Source organism: Patiria miniata, unplaced genomic scaffold, assembly GCF_015706575.1.
Source record: "Patiria miniata isolate m_02_andy unplaced genomic scaffold, ASM1570657v1 HiC_scaffold_3, whole genome shotgun sequence".
Classification (NCBI taxonomy): domain Eukaryota; kingdom Metazoa; phylum Echinodermata; class Asteroidea; order Valvatida; family Asterinidae; genus Patiria; species Patiria miniata.
In genome coordinates, this window is record NW_024037069.1 from 380,171 (window position 1) to 401,078 (window position 20,908).

General features: G+C 39.8%; 2 protein-coding genes across 2 annotated transcripts; one reads left to right on the forward strand and one right to left on the reverse strand.

The window, feature by feature from the left end:
• The first annotated feature begins 1,939 nt into the window (after positions 1–1,939).
• LOC119737874 (insulin-like growth factor-binding protein complex acid labile subunit) lies at positions 1,940–4,120 on the forward strand. Its single transcript, XM_038212509.1, has 2 exons — positions 1,940–3,104; positions 3,249–4,120. The coding sequence occupies exons 1-2, from the start codon at positions 1,940–1,942 to the stop codon at positions 4,118–4,120; spliced, it is 2,037 nt and encodes a 678-aa protein (XP_038068437.1).
• An 11,096-nt stretch (positions 4,121–15,216) lies between these two features.
• Positions 15,217–17,015, reverse strand: LOC119737139 (leucine-rich repeats and immunoglobulin-like domains protein 2). Its single transcript, XM_038211256.1, has one exon. The coding sequence runs from the start codon at positions 17,013–17,015 to the stop codon at positions 15,489–15,491; it is 1,527 nt and encodes a 508-aa protein (XP_038067184.1). The 3' UTR covers positions 15,217–15,488.
• Between the last annotated feature and the right edge of the window lie 3,893 nt (positions 17,016–20,908).

Sequence of the window (20,908 nt, forward strand, 5' to 3'; positions counted from 1 at the left end):
TTACAGTTTCGCAGCTTTTTCGGTTTCAAGAACTAACACTCATCTTTTTTCTCTTATTTCTTGTTTATTTAATACACAAACGAGTGAAAAACAGCAGATTTAAGGTAAATTCAATTCATCAAGTGTCCACAACGAGAAACCCAACTGAAAATACTCTGTCGTTTTGACGCAAAGTGTTGTTTTAGAAGGCGTTCAACTTTAGTTGCCGTTTTCTCCGATTGCTAGTTTTTACTGGTATGTAGATTGGTGTTACTTCGTGGTGTCGGTGACGGGCACTATGCGCCGTGAAAACTGAATTTTCCCATATACGTCGTGAATAAACAGACCAGAATTACCATTCGTACATATGAATAATTAATTAGCCATAATTCCGAAACTCTTTGACCTATAGTCATGAAATTTCTTTAGTATGTTCATGACGAGTTGTTCTATGTATGTACCGAGTTTCAAAATATTTTGTCACTCGATGGCTAAGATCTTACGGGGGAAGGATCCGCCCCCTCCCCCCCCCCCCCCCCCCCGGCTGAGAGATGTCAAAATTTTAATTTTAGGGTTAACAAGCATCATTTTGTTCTTTGTGATTACAAATCGAAGTAAATTTAAAAGCTAATCCTTGAGATCTTGACACCTTAGAAGTAAGCGTAAGTTTGAAGATTTTCTTTGGAGAAAATAAACTAGGCCAGCTTAGAATAACAATTAAGTTGCACATTTTAATCATTTGCATAACATAAATTATGTCTCGAGTTCAAGTATACCCCAGGCGCGGTTCTACGGGGGGAGGGGGGGGCTATGGGGGGGGGGGGGCTGTAGCCCCCCCAAAAGTTGGTCTAACCCCCCCCCCCCACCCAAATTTAAAAAAAAAATTGCATTAGCAAAAAGAAGGATTGTGATGTACATGCGAACTGTCTCCCCCTAAAGAAGAAATAGCCGTGACAACGGTGCATTAGTTAATATAGGCCCGGGTTATCAAAATAACCCGGGCCCTTTAGGGTTAAACATAGTGTTTAACACCTCCCCAACACACATTTATTCCCTTATGATATACACACGTCATTGGTATACCATTTTTATGAAAGGCCATCAGACCTCTCAGTTCGACGCGGAACTTTAGAAATAACACTAGTCTATGCCTGTGGAGAAACAGCTTGAACCAAATTAATCAACGAAGCACAACCATAACTGTGGTGTTGTCCATTTTGTTACAGCTACAGCCAAAGTTATGCTCCTAATGCTTATACCTACTGAAAAAAACCGTTGTCCCTCGGGTAAATGTTACAGGCAGGCTAAGCGGCCACTACCAGACTGCCCTTATTGATACGACAATGATTATAGTCCAAATCCAAAGAGTAGGCAGCAGCCTGCTAACGGACTCACCATATTAAATTCGTGACCAGGAACCATCAATTGAGTTGTATTTGGCTCGGATCATATAATTATTTTACACTGTTTTAGAAAAGGCTGGAGCTACTCTAGCTATATTTTTTTTCGTACGAAGAGCCACACGGAACATTAATTTTATGTTAAGTATAAAATCCAGGGATGTTCTGTAGCCGACACGTTCTGTAGCCGGGCGCGGATCTGTAAGAATTTATCTACCAAGCTTGGTGCTTTGGACCAGTCGGTCACGATCGTGTCCGAAGTTGGATCAAACCACTTGACTAAGCCTCATTAGGTGCTTTTCTCGACTTTGTGCGAAGACGACGATAATTCTTTCGAAAAACAAATAACAAACAAATCCAGAATGAATGGGGGAAATAATTCCTGCTGCCTTGTATTCGATGATCATTAATTCCAAAAGATGTAAAGTGAAGTGCTGAAAGCCAGGACAGGACAAAATTGTTGTTGACATAATATTATCTCGTGAGGTTAAGGGCGGAAGCACATTGGCCCTACATTGTAGAAATATACATTTTTTTTTTACTTTTCATTTCAGTTGAAAATGGATATGTTTGCCATGGCCCGGGTTCTGTTCCTCGTCGGTGTTCTTATCGGAACTTGTCAATCGTCTACCTGTCATGCGCAGTGTGATTACGACCACGTGACAGCGAGGGCCGACTGCTCCTCCCGTAATCTGAACTGTATCCCCGTCAACTACCCAGACTCCCTCGTCATGGATCTTAGCCACAACGCCATGTCGGTGCTGGAACCAAACGACTTCAACGGGACGTTCACGAGGTTGGTTGAGCTGTACCTGGACTACAACGACATATCTGATGTGACGTCACTGCTGCAGTCAACCGGGTTGGGAAGCCTGAAAAAACTATCGGTAGAACATAACATCGTTTATGACTTGCCTTATTCTTGTTCGCTCACTTCTCTCGAAGAGATGTCACTGGACTACAACTCACTTCATTATTTACTCATGATTCCCTTTTGTAACAATTTAAAGAAACTTTCAGCTGATTCCAATGAAATACTACGCGTTGATTTTCATGCATTTTTTCTCGATTCATTTCCATTTTTATCATTTATCAGCTTGCGATTCAACGAAATAAGAAATTTCCGTTGGGGCACAGATCATCCATATAAGTCTAGCCCCAATGTGACTTTTTTATTAGATCACAATGAAATCACACATGTCGTTTTGTTTGTGCGTAATTATTTTGGTTCATATTTGGACCGACTCTCTCTTAGTCATAACAGACTCCAACACGTTTACGCAGAACTTCCCTCTAAGTTCGAAATAGCCAGCAATGGATTACGTGAGTTCAGTGGATTCCGCTTCTTTCTGCCTCCGGAAATCTTAATGGAGGAGCTAGACATGAGCAACAACTCGTTTGATTCCTTGATACAACCAGAATGGGCAGAAGGTCTTCATATCTTAAACGCTGATTACAACAAACTGGCTAACCTGTCCTCTACAACCCTACAAGGATTCATCAACCTGACGGAGCTCCATCTAGCAAATAATCGACTCTTGTTCATCTCATCGACAGCTCTGAGTCAACTCACGAAGCTACGGTCTCTGTATCTCGATGGCAACGCCCTGACGTCATTGTTGGGTGCCATATTCCTCAACCAAGCTGACCTAGTGGAGCTTTCCATTACAAACAACCAACTCTCCGAGTTATATCCGGATTACTTCCTGGGTCTGGACTCGCTGGAACGTCTGTATCTCGATGACAACGCCCTGACGTCATTGTCGGGTGGAGCACTAGTAAAACGAACGAAACTAGTTGAGCTTTCCATCACTAACAACCAACTTTCCGAGTTATATCCGGATTACTTCCTCGGTCTGGACTCGCTAAAACGTCTGTATCTCGCTGGGAATCGACTGGTTTACGTCCACTCAGAGATGTTTCGGCAGATGCCTTTCCTTACTACTATGGACTTCTCTAAAAACAAACTTAAAGTCTTTGATTTAACAAATTGTAGCCTCCTCGGCAACTTACAGAACATTATGCTAGCTCACAACTCTATTCATGACATCAGTTACATACTTGGTCATTGCGTTAACTTGGAAGTCCTGGACTTAAGTTTCAATCAGATCCAAGTGGTTCCTGGTGACTCTCTGACTGGGAGAAATAGAGCACTATACAGACTTGAGCTTGAAGGCAACCCGCTTCAATGTGACTGCCGGTTGACGGGTCTACGTGATTGGCTCCGCAATAATCCCCCGTCTGGTCTCCCTCGATGTCAAGGTCCGCCGCAGAACTCAGGGGCAGTGGTTTCAGACTTGGACGTACATGATTTCATCTGTGATCCTCCTAAGGCATCTCTCTCTTTGGCTGCGACTGTTCTCCCCACCATGTTTATCACCCTAATCATCACACTCGCTGTCGTCGCCTTGGTGATCTGTCTCCGTCGTCGTTATAGGAAGAAAGATCATTCCACCTCGGCAGCGGAAGGGGTCAGGGGTGCTTCAAGGCTTACGGTTGGTTTCCGTAAAACAGGTGTACCTACCAGATCAGACGAAGGTTACGTCGACCAAGCCGTCGATGGAGACTATATGACACCAACACCCAAGGAGGACACAGGGGAGGAATACGAGGTACCAACTAAGACAGCCAGACATCCTTATGGAAGACACCAGAGGCACCTCAAGGTCATCCCATCAGTAGAGATGGACGATGCTCACTTCTACGAACCAGTTAATTGCGGTGGAGAAACAAGATGTTGAACAAAATGGCAGGAGCAAAAAAATGATTTTTAATTTTTTTTTTAGGTTGGAAAAGTTTAAATTTGGCTAAAATTGTTTGGACCTGATGAAAGACATGTTTATTGTGTGTTAATCAGAACATTGATATTTTATTGCTGACACCGTTTACCTCTCCAGGTATCTAGATCCTGACGTGATCCCTATCCTCTAAGATAATACATAACGATAAAACCACTATTTCTGCAATATGACCACGGTGCCCCTTTTCCCGAACAGAGAGATGATTGTAGGACTGTAACCAAATGATGACATTCATAACTGTTTTCCTGCATGGCTGTAAAAGTGAAGAACGCTTGACGCGTTTACAACCTAAACACAAACGATTATATGTAACACGAGATGTGTAGTGTTCCTAAAAGCACTGTTCGTGAGAGGTTACAATATCGACGGACTGTTTCAACTTTGTTTTCCTGAAAGTTAATTTTTGTCACAAGCAGTTGCAAGCTTTAAACCGCCTGTGTGAGGTTTTGGTTTTTTTATGGTGCATAGGTATCAGAATAATGAATCCGACTCAATTCATTCTACGCCTTTTATTACAGTAAATTGCGTCTCTCGCCTTCAACGTGTTATGTTCAAAAGTTAAACACTACATAGTTTATCACAGTGTAAAATTTTGTGCAGACTACATTAGCTACATTACATTTTGATTCATTATGTGGACGTTGTAAATACCAGGCCAGAATTCAGAGAAAGTCGGAATAGATGCAGTTTTTATATAGTAAAAAAAAACATGTAATGAGAGTGGATTTTTACAGACAAGTTGGTAACTTGATCCTCCCATCTGTACGTGGAATAGTTATGGGAGGCAAGACAAAATGTTTACCTCACGGTCAACTATGACAAAATAGTATTAATCTGGCGTCGATCAAATACGGTACGCGATAACAAGGCAAACAAGGCTAGTAAAGCTAGTCCCAGAGTGCACAAACCATATATTCATTGTGGTTCGGAATGGCTATTCACTGGAATTCTATTTTGATGTATGTGGTCTACATAATGGGCCGCACTTAGCCCATTCAGGTCATGGGCGTCTACAGACGAACGTGCATAAACTTTTATGTGTTTTCTACCGCTGTGATGACCTGGGTTCGAATCCCGCCCGGGACAATATGTAAATTGGGTTTTCAGTCTCAACCTGATTCCGTGATTTTCCTCAGAATGTTCTTCTGGGCTTTTCCCCACCTCTAAACTGTAATTTCTTCTCTTAGGCCAAAAAAAGTTTCCAGTTTCTGATATGGAGCTTGCCAAAAAGTGGTGCGGCGACGCGGCTTTTTTTTTTTTACCTGACTTTTTTGCTTCAAATGTCGGCTGATGACTGCAAATGGTGCCCGACTAAACTTGGTGCAAATATATGGGAGTCCAGAGAGGCCACATAAAGCTTATTCTCGATCATAACCCCATCTAGAAACACGTTAAAATTGTGCAGCAGCAGGATTCCAGTCAAACCAGTGTGTTTGGCGGTTTGGAGACATCATCTTTCATTGAAAAAAAACTTTTTCATTTTGCCGACGCGCATGGCTACGGCGACGCGCGCGCATACCAGAAACCGGAGACTTTTTTTTGGCCTTAACAGGTCTCTTCAGACTTTCGAGCTACAGTTCTTAGGGTACTTTTGAGGACTCCTCCGTTTCATTACCAGAAAGAAATGAAATTAAAAAAAAAAAAATAATAATCCCTTTTCAAACATTTTGGAAAAGTCAGTCAGTCAGTTAGGTAGGCCTACATGGAGGACTATAGGATGTATGAGTCAGTCAGTCAGTCAGTTAGGTAGGCCCACAAGGAGGACTATAGGATGTATGAGTTGGGGAGTCAGTCAGCCCGTCAGTTTGGTAGGCCTATGGAGGACTATAGGATGTATGAGTCAGTCAGTCAGCCAGTCAGTTAGGTAGTCCTTCAGTGAGGACTTCAGGACGTATGAGTCGGGGAGTAAGTCAGTCAGTTAGTTAGGTAGGCCTCCCCGGAGGACTATAGGCTGACCCTCTGGGACCAGCACAAGTCGATACAATCGAATACAACTTTTCCTTTCACTTGATGTACTGTTTCATTGATGTACGTGCTGGAATAGACAAAGTAGATCTAAGAAAGAAAGACATGGTTCACTGATGTGATGGATCTATTCTTTCATTGGAACATGTATATTGGTAATTGGGGGAAATCGGTCTGTAAATAATATTTCAATGTACCTTTTGCAAATGTATTCGATACAATCGAATACAACTTTTCTTTTCACTTGATGAACTGTATCGTTGATTTACGTGCTGGAATAGACTAGGAAGATCAAAAAAAAAAAAAAAAAAAAAAAAAAAACCGAAAAAAATGGATGATGTGATTGATCTATTCTTTCATTTGTGTTTGTATAAATTGAAAAAATAACAATCTGTTTGTAAATAACATTTTGATGTACCTCTTACCAATATATTGTTGAACATTTCCAGACCAATTTTGTTTTGACACATACTGATGAAATGCTTGTAAAAACATGGCACTGTGATTTCCATACATTAATCACATCAACCAAATGTATATCAGCAAAATAAACTAGAATTGTGATTTTCATATAATCATATCAACCCAAATGTATATTAGCAAAATCTTGCATTGTGGATTCCATATTATTATATCAGACCAAAATGTTTGTTAGCCTAATAATCTTGCATTGTGATGTACCTCTTACCAACATATTGTTGAACATTTCCAGATCAATTTGGTTTTGACAAATACATGATGAAATGCTTGTAAAAAACATTGCATTGTGATTTCCATATTATCATATCAAACCAACTGTATATCAGCAAAATAATCTTGATTTGTGATTTCCATATAATCATATCAAACCAAACTATATTAGTAAAATAATCTTGAATTGTAATTTCTATATAATCATATCAAACCAAAATGTATATTAGCAAAATAATCGTTTATTGTGATTTCCATATAATCATATCAAACCCAATGCAATACTAAAATAATCTTGAATTATGATCTCCATATAATCATATCAAACCAAATGTACATTAGCCAAATAATCTTGGATTGTGATTTCCATATAATCATATCAAACCAAATGCAATACTAAAATAATCTTGAATTGTGATTTCCCATATAATCATTTCAAAACAAATGTATATAATCCGAATAATCTTAATAATCTTGAATTGCGATTTCCATATAAGCATAATTATATCAAACCAAATGCATGTTAGCAAAATAATCCTGAATTGTGATATTCATATAATCATATCCATCCAAGGATATATTAACAAAATTATCTTGAACTGTGATTTCCATATAGGCCTAATTATATCAAACCAAATGTATATTGGCAAAATTATCTTGAATTGTGATTTCCATAATGATTGTATCAAACCAAATGTCTATTAGCAAAATATTCGTGCGATCATATGTAAGCTAAACGCAAGTAATATCGCTTGCATTTTGGTCTTCTTGAGGTTTGTGCTTTTGTTCAGCAGGGACACGCATGAGTAGACCTCTTGTGCATTCATTGTTAATGAATTAACATAACAAAGCACACCTCCAAGATGGCCGCTGAATGCAATCGATCTATAGCCAGGCTTAATACTCAAATTAACAGAATGTTCGATAACGCACACCGATATTAAAACGCAGTGTGCAGGACTACGGTATTTTTCATGTATAACTGGACATGACAACATTATACGAACAATATCTTCCTCCCGAGAATGAGGCTTGTACGGAATTTGAATGGAAATTAAGAGAAAAATCCAATGCAGATGTTCAGATCAGTAGCTTGTTGAGTAAATTTTTTTCTAGTTCTTAAGAGTGGGTCTACGTACATATTTCATATACGCGTCCTCGGCCTTTTTTTGTTTGTTTAATAATAGGAAAGGACTTGGTGAGCAAGACACCTAAATAATTTTTTTTTTCTAGGGCCCGCTTCCACGGGAGCAGGTCATTTTGTGTTTTGGGCATGTTTTTAGATCTTGCAAAATTGTACTTTTGTCCCTATTTTTTGTCCCTCAAAAAGTCAATTTGCCAGGGGTCTCAGAATATTTTCCTTTTGGACTGATTAGAGCCAACATTGGTCTTTCATTATCTGGTGAGAAAAGTTTGGATAATTATATCCACTTTAGACAGTCCTGCATCAAAAATGGTCATTTTTCCCATAAACATGAACATGAATCTGGCGCCTTTTTTAAATCATAAAAATGAGTTGTAGGCATTGATCGAAGCCACCCAAATCACAGCTTTATTGCTTGCAAGTAGTATTCAAATTGTAGCGTTATAGCGACCGGGGGGGGGGGTAATCACACACAAAAACGGAAAATGTAGACAGGTTTTTTTTTCTCCGGACACTTGGCCTCCGTTATATCAAAAATGGGGGGGGGGGGGGGGGGTTGCTGGTACCATATCTTCAACAGGGGGCGCTGTTCAAATTCGACGATTATTAACACTATTACAGAATGGTGTACAAATACCCCCTATCTAAGCTGCCTCTTTCCGTATTTTGAACAGGCGAACATTATACCAGTGTAATTTTTTTTTGGGGGGGGGGTGTTAAAGCAGTGGTGGGAGCATTTTTTTTTGAATTTCTATAGCGAAACAAAATTTGACAGAGATGGGGATCTTTTTACCCCCCCCCCCCCCCCACTGGCGACCTCTTTTGTTGAAGGTCTGCAAAACAGAAAAAAGGAAAATTAAACAATATTGTCTGGAAACAGCAAGAAATGTGCTAAAAACCACCTCGGGTTGTTGTGGACCAAGATAAACCAGAGAATACTTGTAAGTGGCCGTACACCCATTTGTGGCCTTGATCCCCCCACAGGGGGTTAGTTTCGTTTCGTTTACAGTGGTGCAAAAAACTAATGAGGTATCACTATTTACTTTGAATTACATGTAGATAATTCAGACAGAAATATTTTGCACCTTGCTGATCAGTTAGTTACGGAGCTCTGGAAATGCCATCCCAATTGTTCAGATACTGACTTGTTTTAATTCAGGGGACGACATAATACAGGCAAGATGACGACATCCTGAGATGATTTATTAGGGTATGACGACATCCTAAAAGTAGGATGACGACATCTCGAGATAATTTATTATGGGATGACAACATCCTGAAAAAAGGATGACGTTATCCTGATATAATCTATTATGGCATGACAACATCCTAAAAGTAGGATGACGACATCCTGAGATAAATTATTAGGGGATGACGACATCCTAAAATGAGGAAGACGACATCCTGAGATAATTTATCAGGGGATGACGACATCCTGAAAATAGGATGACGACATCCTCATATAATTTATTATGGGATACAAGATAGATTCAATGCACCCCGTAATATCTCAGGATGTCCTCAACCTACTTTCAGGATGTCAGCGTCATATCCTAATAAATTATCTAGGGATGTCGTCATTCTATTTTTAGGATGTCGTCCTCCCATAATAAATTATCTCGGGATGTCGTCATTCTATTTTTAGGATGTCGTCATCCCCTAATAAACTATCTCAGGATGTCATCATGCCAGAAGACATTGTCTTAAGATATTGTCATTCTATTATCAGGATGTCGTCATGCCATATTAAATTATGACGATATGTCGTCATCCTACTTTGAGGATGTCGTCATCCCCAACAAATTATCTCAGGATGTCGTCATCTTGCCTGTATTTTGTCGTCATCCGGAGATAAAATAAGTCAGTATCTGAACAAATCGGATGGCACTTCCAGAGCTCCGTAGTAGAATGACGTCACCCTGAGATAATTTATTAAGGGATGACGACATTCTGAAGGTAGGATGACAACATCCTGAGATAATTTGTTATGGAATGACGCCATCCTGGAAGCGGGATGACGACATCATGACAGAATTTATCAAGGGGTGCATTGAAGCCATCTTGAAAATGCAGAGGTGGACATACGGCTTGTATCCTATCGATGTACATATACATTGTAATTATTTGATGATGAGATGGCTGTAATGCATCCCTTAATATCTCAGGATGTCGTCATTCTACTTTCAGGATGTCGTCATCCGCTAACAAACTATCTCAGGATGTTATCATCCTACTTTCAGGATGTCGTCATGCCATAACAAATTATCTCAGGATGAAGTCTTCCTATTTTCAAGATGTCTTCATGCCCTGATTATTATTTCAGGATGTCGTCATGCCATAATAGATTGTTTTGAGATGTTGTAATCCTATTATCAGGATGTCGTCATGTCATAATGACTTATGTCGAGATGTCGTCATCCTGCCTTCAGGATGTTGCCATCCCCCAATAAATCATCTCAGGGTGTCGTCATTTTGCCTATATTATGTCGTCATCCTGAGATAAATTAAGTTAGTATCTGAACAGGTCGGATGGCACTTCCAGAGTTCCGTAGATGGCACTTCCAGAGCTCCGTAGTTAATTGTTGAGCAGGTGCAAGCATTAACAACTTCTTTCAATTTTAATTTGCTTCATAAATCTTGCAGATCTTGCGTACCCTTATTTTGTGTACATAAACAATTGACCAATATATTGTGTGCATATCATATTTTAATATACTGCCCTCTCTCTTGAATAGTTTATATTCCATGGCTGTAAGAGTGGTTTCGTTATAGCGTGCTGCGTTATATAGGTCGTTGGTTTGAATGCCTGGAGGTTGTTGGTTTGAATCCTGGAGGGTAATTTATGTATTCATTGTCCTCCAATTTTGTTTCCTTCCCTAAATTGTGTTTTATCAACTCCAGATGATCGCTTAAATCAAAGTCAGCCTTTTCTTATCATTCATGGCTCCGGAGGATTTTGTCTCCTATGTAAAAATGAGATATGCACACAATTGGTCAACAATTGTGATATGTACAGTATACACAAAATAAGATGGAGACTGGTTCGAAGGATAAATGGCTCCAATAAGCAATTTGCGAATGACCTATGCCCTTTGGGAATTAAATTTGAAAAACGTCTGGTACACTGACTTGCTCAGAATGCTTGGAACATTTTAACTGTGAATTCTCCAGACCAAAGACACTGTTGCTAATCACATGATTCAGGGCAAGCTCTTGCATAGCTACGTACGTTCAGCACCAATACATCGTTCACAATGGCTGAGAATGGCACAAAGACACCAAACCATGCCGGAGCTGGGGGTTGCTAGCATAAGGCTTGCCCCGAATCACGTGATATAATAACAGTATCTTTGGTCGGGATAATGCAAAGTTAACAAGTGCAAAGCATTGGAGTAAGTCAGCGTTCCAGATTATATTCAAATTTAACTCGCAAATAGCATATTGTTACAGCGCCCTCATTCGATAACATGGTCTATAAATTTTGAACCCTCGCTGCAGAATCTGTACAATTTTCTTGCAGTTCGTTTTGCGTAATTTGTGAGATTCTCCGAAATGTATTGGTCAAAATGTATTTCATATTTCACAAGTTCTTCATACAAACACAAGTAAATAACATGTGCAAGCCCCTTTAAAATCGGTTGAACCAATTTCCTGAAATGTTCATTCACTTCTGAAAATCGGTCATTAAATTTCGTCTGAATTTGAATGCACGTCTTGAAACCCATTTCAATTCAATGAAAGTTCAATCGTTTTCATTTTCCGTGCATTCAGTTTTGAGAAACAAACGGCTAATTACGTTACCTGCGCAGTCTTTTACGCAAGCATACCTTTTTAAAATTGATTGCAGGTACAACTATTAAATAAATTTGATTGATGGTTAATGAAAAAGAAACCCCTAATTGCATCTGGTGCCGATGGCATTAAATTAAAAGTGAAATCGATTGGTGAATGTTTGAAATCGCCCTCTATAAAAGCGAAAGAGAAGTCTTGTAAACGAATCTGAATGGACATAAACGAAAGGTGCTGCTCTTTCACTTAATTGATTGAACTGAAATGGAATCGAATGCTCTGTTAGCGAAAAATGAAACGCGTGTTCAGAGAAATTCTCAGATTCAGAAAAAAATGAATGCCTCTTTTTTAGAACATTTTAGGAAATTGGCCGGGAAAACCTATATGAATTACTTCCAGGGGGGGGGGGGGGTAGACGGCCTTCTAGCTTGGCAGGGCAGGCATAATCAATAATCCTGTCACTAGAACCAGCAATAAACCTTGAATGCAGTTGTTTTACAATTCTTTGAGCTATACCTCACCCCAAACAGCCTCAAGACCACTTGGGTGGTTAAAGTGGGGTAGCCACGGGGGCGTGGGAGGCGACAGCCCCCCCCCATGAAACCTTGTCGCCCCCCCCCCCCTGTCAACCCCCCCCCCCCCCACACACTGAGATTGTGTGTTTCTAAAACAAATTATCATTGATCTACATGACGCCCCCCCCCCATGAAATGTTCCAGCCCCCTCCCCCCCCCCCCCCCCCCGGCCCACTGAAAAATTCCTGGCTACGCCACTGGGTGGTTAGGCTAAAACCCGTGGCCGCTCGAGGAGTCGTCACAAAACTTAACAACATGGTCTTCCCTTTTATTCCTTGGGGAAATAATAGTCAGCTATCGCTCTTCAACATTCAAACACGATGTAATCATTCGTAGTTGGATGTTTGGGAATTAAAAGTGGCCCAAATAATGTTTAATACAACTGGTAGAGTTTTTGTTAATCGGTTGTTTTTTTTTAAACAACAACTTTTAGTACGTTTTGTATATTAAAACCGGGAGCCAAGGATGATGTTTGGTATTATAGCCGAATGTTCTGTATAGCGGTGTTCGGTATAGCGGCGTTCAACTGTATTTTGAATGACTAAAACGTGAGCAGATTTCTGTAAATCATTTATATTGATGAGCAATATGGCTTTTAATCAATTAGGCTGATACCATGTACCACTTTTTGAAAAATATATTTTACAATTATTAAGAAGCGATATACATCTTTTGTAACAAACTACTACGTTTTGCGGCTTTTTAACCAAACAATTTACACCCTTTTGTTATTACGAAATGATTTACACTTTTGGTGATTAAGTACTACTCGCGTACATGTTTTAAATCGATTAAAAAATTACTGATTTACACCTTTTGTAACACACTACTACTCATTTTACAGTTTTACCAATAAATTTACACGCTTTTGTATCATTACCATTTTCACACTCTAGTGAACTATTTACATTTGACAATTTTTAAAGAAACTATTTAACCCATTTAATAATATCCGCGAAGTACCATTTTATCAATAAACATAATATTTTTTGTTGCGTAACTGGGTTCCGCTTTGCAGTTTTAAACGATTTAAAATTGCATTACTGTTACTAAAACTCTATCCTTTCAATGCTTCATGCGGGCCTTTAGGCCTATCATCAAACTATATTGCATCAAAACATGCTCCAGTAAATAATACAAGTCAATGAATTCCTGAATATATTACACGAGAATGGTGCTTTTATAAAATTTTACTCCATGAACACTGTTTATTAAAATTGTAAAGGTTTTCCCGGCCAATTTCAGGAAATGTTTATTCACTTTTAAAAATCATCCCATTTAAATTCAACGAAAGTTCAATCGTTTTCATTGTCCCTGCATTCGGTTTTCAGAAATAGACGGCCAATTAATTGCGTTACCTGTGCATTCATTTACCTTTTCTAAATTGATTTCAGGTACAGCTAATTTGATTGACGGCTAATAAAAAAGAAACCCTGTATCTGGTGCCGATGGCATTAAACTCAAAGTGAAATAGAATGGTGAATGCTTGAAATCGCCCTCCAGAAGTGAAAAAAGAAGTTTTGTAAACGAATCTGAATGGACATAAACCAAAGGTGCTGCTCAATCACTAAATTGATTGAACTGAAATGATATCGAATGCTCTGGTAGGCAAAAATGAAACGCGTGTTCAGAGCGATTCTCAAATTCAGACGAAAATGAATGAGCGATTTTTAAAAGTGAATGAACATTGTAGGAAATTGGCCAGGAAAACCTACCATTACCACACAAATACAAGGTAGTCTTTTGAATGGTTATACATCTTACGTGAAAATACATTTGTTATGAATTTGGTCTCATCCTTTCAGCTAAATATAAGCCTTAAAAAACAAATCTAGCGAAATGTGTACACACATCTGATTACTTGATGATCCCCTCTACCGTTATGTACAAGTATGAATGTTGGAGAAACCTTTTGTCGAAAACCAAATGGTCCAAATGTAAACAAACAACATCTGAGACACGACAGTTGTTTCATGAAATCACTGTTTCTACGTTCTCAGAAAAGGTTTTGAAACATTTCTTCGACAATTAGTTAATGAACTATATAGTGACAATGGCTCCCAAGTTAAGAGGTCAATAAACGATACAAATATACAAAGATATCTTTTTGAGTCGCATCACGGTGTAAAATCGGCAGCCCTCATTACGTATACAAATAACCTATATAGGAATCGCACACGTGCAGTGGAAAGTGCGGCAGAAACGTACGTGACACATACACAACGTGTACGGTACATTGAATAGACACGGCTTGAAATACGTATGCGAACGCCAGAAAATGTCTGATGTAACCATTCGGGAATGGTAATTCATTACTTTAGTTTCCTTTCAAACAGACCTTTATAATAGGATAAGTAGACATCCAAAACATGTAATTTACGGGGATTTCAGGCCTTTAAGCATCATTTCATTGAACTACCAATTCGGGCATTTTATAGAACTACCAATATGAATTGGAAACGTCTTTGTTGCTTTGCTGGTCCAAATCTAATCGTTGTTCTCTTAGAAGCTTTTCGTATGTACGAGAGTGTTAAAAAAAACATTCAGTATGGTTCACGTTTCAACTGTTCAATGTCCAAATTCATACTTATCGCAGTTTGAGCGCGGTTTTATCACTGAGGCTTAAAGGAGCAAGCGCATCGAAAGTTGTCTACTCTTTCAACAGGACCTAGTGCAGCGCTAAATACCCAGTGCACGAAGTCGACTGCCAGGGTCAGCCTCGTCCCACGTGGTTTGCTGACATGGGCCTACGACGACCAAAGTTATTAGTCAACTTCACAAAATTGAAACAGAGAGTGAAAGAGATTTAACCAAGTTTAACTTTGATATCAGTCTCGAACACTTTGGAGAAGTTGTGTTTATTTTCCCTGCAATTTTTTTTTAAATGTGATGAGTATTTATCATTGGTTCCTAAGTTTGTTTGTTTCCTGGTCTGCATCTTGGACAGACGTGAATTTAACGTGGGTTTAAGGGGCTAAGCTATAGAAAATGTGGAACCTTATGTGCTTTGTGCGTATGTACGGGGAACTTGTTATTGTAATATGTTGCTCACCTAATTGGTTGGCCCAAAAAGTTAAGTCTAACGAGACCATCTATACCTAAACCATCTTCGACCAGTTTCACTAGGCTCGCCTCGTCTTGTGTATCATATGTATTCTCCAAATGAGAAAGTTTGACATCGAGGGCGAACAGACGGGGGATTGATGCGGAGCCAATGCCATAGAAACTTACTTTGGCAGTCACAATGAAGCGGGTTGCCTTCAAGCTCAAGTCTGGATAGCGCTCTGTTTCCCTCCTTAAGGGATTCACAAGGAACAACTTGGATCTGATTAAAACTCAAGTCCAGGACAACCAAGTTCTCACAATGACCAAGTATCAAGCTGATGTTAGAGATTGAATTGTTAGCCAACATGAGGTTCGTTAAGTTTCTTAGGCGGCTACAATTTCTGATGTCGAAGACTTCAAGTTCATTGTTGGAGACGTCCATCGTGGTAAGGTCAGGCATCTGCCGGAACAGCTCCGAGTGGGCGTAAACCAGTCGATTCCCAGCGAGATACAGACGTTCGAGCGAGTCCAGACCGAGGAAAGAATCCGGATGTAACTCGGAGAGTTGGTTGTTTGTGATGGAAATCTCCACTAGGTCAGTTTGGTTGAGAAATACTCCACCCAAAAATGACGTGAGAGCGTTGCCATCGAGATACAGAGACCGTAGCTTAGTGAGTTGACTCAGAGCGGTTGTTGAGATGAACACGAGTCGATTATTTGCTAGATGGAGCTCCGTCAGGCTGCTAAATCCTTGTAGGGTTGTAGAGGACAGGTTGGCCAGTATGTTGTCATCAGCGTGTAAGATCTGAAGACCTTCTGCCCAATCTGGTTGTATCAGGGAATCAAATGAGTTACTGCTTATATCCAGTTTCTTCAAATTGTTTCCACCGCTTTGACGTACATCAACTGATTGAATGTCTTTGAATTCGTTGTTTGCTATATTGAGCTCATACAAGGATAAAACTGTCAAGGTTAAAGTAGTCAGCTTATTATGACTGAGGGAGACTAAGTTAAGCGTGTTACCAGTAAATGAAAAGCGATGAATTTTATTGTTATCTAATAGGAGTGTACTGACATCAGTGCTTGTTACCCTGAAGGAAGATATTTCGTTGAACTGCAAGCTTATTGCAGAGATTAAATTATAATAACTAAATCCATTAACAAGGTTAAAATTTGCCGAAAGGTATTCCAAAGCTGTGCACCGTGGAAATGAAAAAGACCCACTTAAGAAGTTATAGTCAAGCGAGATGTTGATCAGGGAGTTGAGGCTACATGAAAACTGCAATGCTGAAATGACGTTGTGTTGCAACGAGAGTCTCTGCAGGCTTCCCAACCCGGTTGCGTCCAGCAGTGACGTCACATCAGATATGTTGTTGTAGTCAAGGTACAGCTCAACCAACCTCGTGAACGTCCCGCTGAAGTCGTCTGGTTCCAGCACCGATATGTCATTGTGGCTGAGATCCATGACGAGGGAGTCAGGGTAGTTGACGGGGATACAGCTCAGATTACGGGAGGAGCAGTCAACCCTTGCAGTCACGTGGTCGTAATCACACTGCGCATGACAGGTAGACGATTGGGAGATTCTGATGGAAACTCCGATGCATAAAAGGACAACAAAAATGGCCATCGTCATCTAGAAACCAGTAAAAACAAATTGAAAGCACATTAAGCTCATCTGTGTCGATGACATGCGTGAGTTTCCGGACAGAATTTTTCGGATTTGGGTAGCTTACACTCAATCGATGTTTTTGTTGATTTCAAAAGTTTTGTCGGTTGTGATTACCTGTAATATGACTTAAGGACCACGTCTTCGATGGAATATTTAGGGCAAGCCTCGTAATGTTTGTCCAAGAGCGCACAAACATCTATTCAATTTATTCAGATCACTGAAAGTCTTTGCATGCATCTGGTCTATGGGCTGGGTTTAGCCCATTCCATGGCGTCCTCGTGTGTGCGCTCTAAGACCAGCCTTTTCTTGCTTTGCCTAGTTCTCCAATACTCTGCACCACGATTTTTGGCTTGCAAATTCTTAGTTCTGAAATTCTGATGCCTTGTTCACGTTTTGAACTATTCAATTAACATGCATAAGAGGATCCATACAGAAAAACTCAGTCTTAAATAATGACATTTTAATAACCATATTGTTACGTTTTGAGCTTGTTAAAATACCATCGTATAACAAACAAAAACTAGAGATTCGCGTTTGTTGAGTTACAAACGCAGAGTGGTCGGGCGGACAGCCTTTTCATTATACACTGCCCAGAAAAGTTAGGAATATACGCATATATAGAACAAAGGATCACGAAATTAAATCCCTTCCAGTACAATCAACTATTTTTCTTTACAAAAATGTATCTTAAACGGTGCAGTAAAATGCAATCTGCTTTTGAGTTATATTCGGATTTTATTGCACTTCCGGTAGCACCGGAAGTGAAGGTCAAGCGGTTTTGTGTCTGGCGACAAAAAATGGTTCTCACGGCATAGTGTACAACCTCATGGAAAAACGAACACGATACTCTATTTAGTTCAAAAGATAAAGCGCAAACTATTTTGTCAAAATTTGTCCTTAAATCGCTTGTAATTTGATACCTGATGACGTCTAGATGACGTAACAAAGATTACAGATTTCGAAAGATGACGTCGTCACACTGTTTTGTGTGTCTGTCATTCCTCATTTAACACTTTCCTGATTTGCATGTGTGTAGTAAAATGCTTCTGCATTTGAGTTGTATTCGGTTTTTATTGCACTTCCGGTAACACCGGAAGTGTAGGTCATGCGGTTTTCTGTCCGGGGGACAAGAAATGTTTCTCAAGGCATAGTGTGCAACCTCACGAAAAAATGAACACGAAACTCTATTTAGTTCAAATGATATAGCGCAAACTATTTTGTCAAAATTTGCCCTTAAATCGCTTGCAATTTGATACCTGATGACGTCATGATGATGTAACAAAATTTATAACATCTTCATAAAATGGTTCAAGTTCACACTATGTTTTATGATCATTCCATGAACCGTTCGGAAGAAATTTTACTTTGTTTTGATTCCAAGCTAACGTCTTCTTTTTGAATTCACCTAACTTTGACCTTCCGGTAGCCCCAGAAGGAAAAGTCAAACGACTTTGACTTCAAATTCAAAAATTTTTATCAAGGTATTGTCCATCAGATCACAAAGTATGAACGTGATCGGGTATTTTGTTCATGAGTTATAATTGACGTAAAATTGACACCCGATGACGTCAACGTGACGTAAAAGTAACATGCACCACTTGGGATGAGGGTCGATATATATTGAAAGTTACAAGTTCATATCATAAACCGTCTAGGAGAAAACCCGCGGAGAATTACTGTCCGGAAAAAAAGAAAAGACCCAAACAAAGAAGATTTATGAGAACAATTCCAAAGAGTGGTCGGGTTGTGCCCGACCACTCAACAATAGTTGTCTGTGTGATAAAGTCCATTTGTTTTGCTCAGCCTTGGTTGAAATTGGCACTCCCGGCGTATACAACCCTCGGATGTACAAAACACCATGACTATGTCACTGCAGACATAGCGAGGCATTACAAACAGCATGATTGGCATAAGGGTTAGTATGTCCGCACAGTATGGAGCTTTGGAAGCGCCATGCAAGATGTTGAGATCCTGGCACAATTTATCACGGGATTACACCATCTTACACGAACACGATGTCGACATTGTGAGATAACTCTCACTGAATGACGACAACTTAACTAAGATTCTGAGATAATTTATCACGAGATGACGATCCCGGTCGAGGTTGGATGTCGGCATCCTTAGATAATTTTTAAAGGGATGTATAAACATCGTATTTCCATTTTCCACTATGTTGTGATTCTATTTTTACATCCTATTTTAACGATGTTTAATGACTTTACGATAACATCACACGTTTTTCAACTAAATGCATGTTTCCATGAACAAAACAAAATCCTATTACAAAAACAATTTTGAATTTAGCATGTTTTGTTCGTGCGTTATGCTGATGCGATGAAAAAGACAATCAAAAATAAAAAACACAAGAAACATACGATGACGTTGTCATGACTGCACTTTGCACGCAACATTTCAACCCAATCGGCCTTTTAGTTCTAGTTCTGTAGATTATAAACCATTGAAAAATGAACCTTTATGATTACGTAACATAACAAGTGATGATGGCACTTGTCAATGCACACATTTACCATGAGACATTTTACGTGTACGATGTTGTCATCCCGTACCTCCATAGATTCAATTTGTTCAATGCCTCGCCAAGGATGGAAAGTACGTAATAATCCTCGATCCCTGCGCACCAATGGACACACCACTGCATTTGTCTACAGCTAAATCTAATTGAGTCACAAGACAAATTTTGCTTTGTACAATCAGCGAATTGTGTCGTTTTTCAAACCCAAAATCAGGCCACCAAGGAAAGATAATGTGAAATTTACATCAATGTATATGACTAATCACAAGTCAGTGTTGATCATATGCACCAAAAAGTATTGCTCGTCAACGGAACACTATTACGATTACAATACTCGTTCAAGTTTAAAGAAACCTTGAGAAGGAATTAAAACTGACTCACATTGAGCTTTGCTGCTTCTCCGTGACCAAAACTGACGAAGATGACAGTAATCGGATTCCGAGATTGAGGCAAAACGGCCGTCTGATTCAAGGCGGAAATAAACTGAGGTGGGGCAAGTATACTTTTTCCAACCTACGCATTCGATTTCCTGCCCGTTTTGTGCTAGTAATATCGCATCTTTTGTTAGTGCCCAGTGAACTAAGCACGGGTTATAATGGGGACATTCCTCCACACATAGACCAAGTGGCCCGCATGACTGCACAGCCTTTGTGTGGTAGCGGGACTACACAAAAGCAGCAGCCGTGGAACTACCCCCATTTTTGGGGGCTATAGCAGGGTGGATCCACAATTTTGTTCAAAGAGGCGTGCTGAAATGTAGACCGGTTATTTTGCCCGGACACTTACGCCTCCGAAAATCAACAGGTGGGGGGGGGGGGGCTGTATCGTGCCATATTTTCAATGGGGAGCGCTGATAAAATCCTACAATCATGCACACTATATTTATATTAGCTACTAAAAGTGTACAAAATGCACCATTCTCACGAACGTCACATTCTTACATTTTGCTAGAACAATTTTTGTTTTGAATGGATTTTTTTTTTTGGGGGGGGGCTAGACAAAATGTTGATGGGCTAAAGCCCCCCCCCCCCCCTAGCCACCCGTAGAACCACCACTGGTGCAGTGTGGCTCATGTGTTCATAGTAATGTAGCGTGTGATACTGTCAACCGACGTGACCGAATAAAGTTTTGACCGAACTCAGCCAAATGTCAATATTTCGGCAGTAATTATAAACGACAGTTAGGCTTATGCTAGTAATTAAGCCGACTCGCACCCAACAGCCGGCCTGGTGATCAGGTTGAACTTTATAAAAGATATCCCAGCATTTCTTCTGTAACCTACTTCAAGGTATTAATTCAGCGCATATAGTTTCTG

Bases quoted from the DNA above. Each gene is read 5' to 3' on its own strand.
- LOC119737874 (XM_038212509.1), top strand. From the start codon at position 1,940: ATGGATATGTTTGCCATGGCCCGGGTTCTGTTCCTCGTCGGTGTTCTT. The intron at 3,105-3,248 runs AACGTCTGTATC...TGGACTCGCTAA, and splicing joins CCTGGGTCTGGACTCGCTGG to AACGTCTGTATCTCGCTGGG.
- LOC119737139 (XM_038211256.1), bottom strand. From the start codon at position 17,015: ATGGCCATTTTTGTTGTCCTTTTATGCATCGGAGTTTCCATCAGAATC.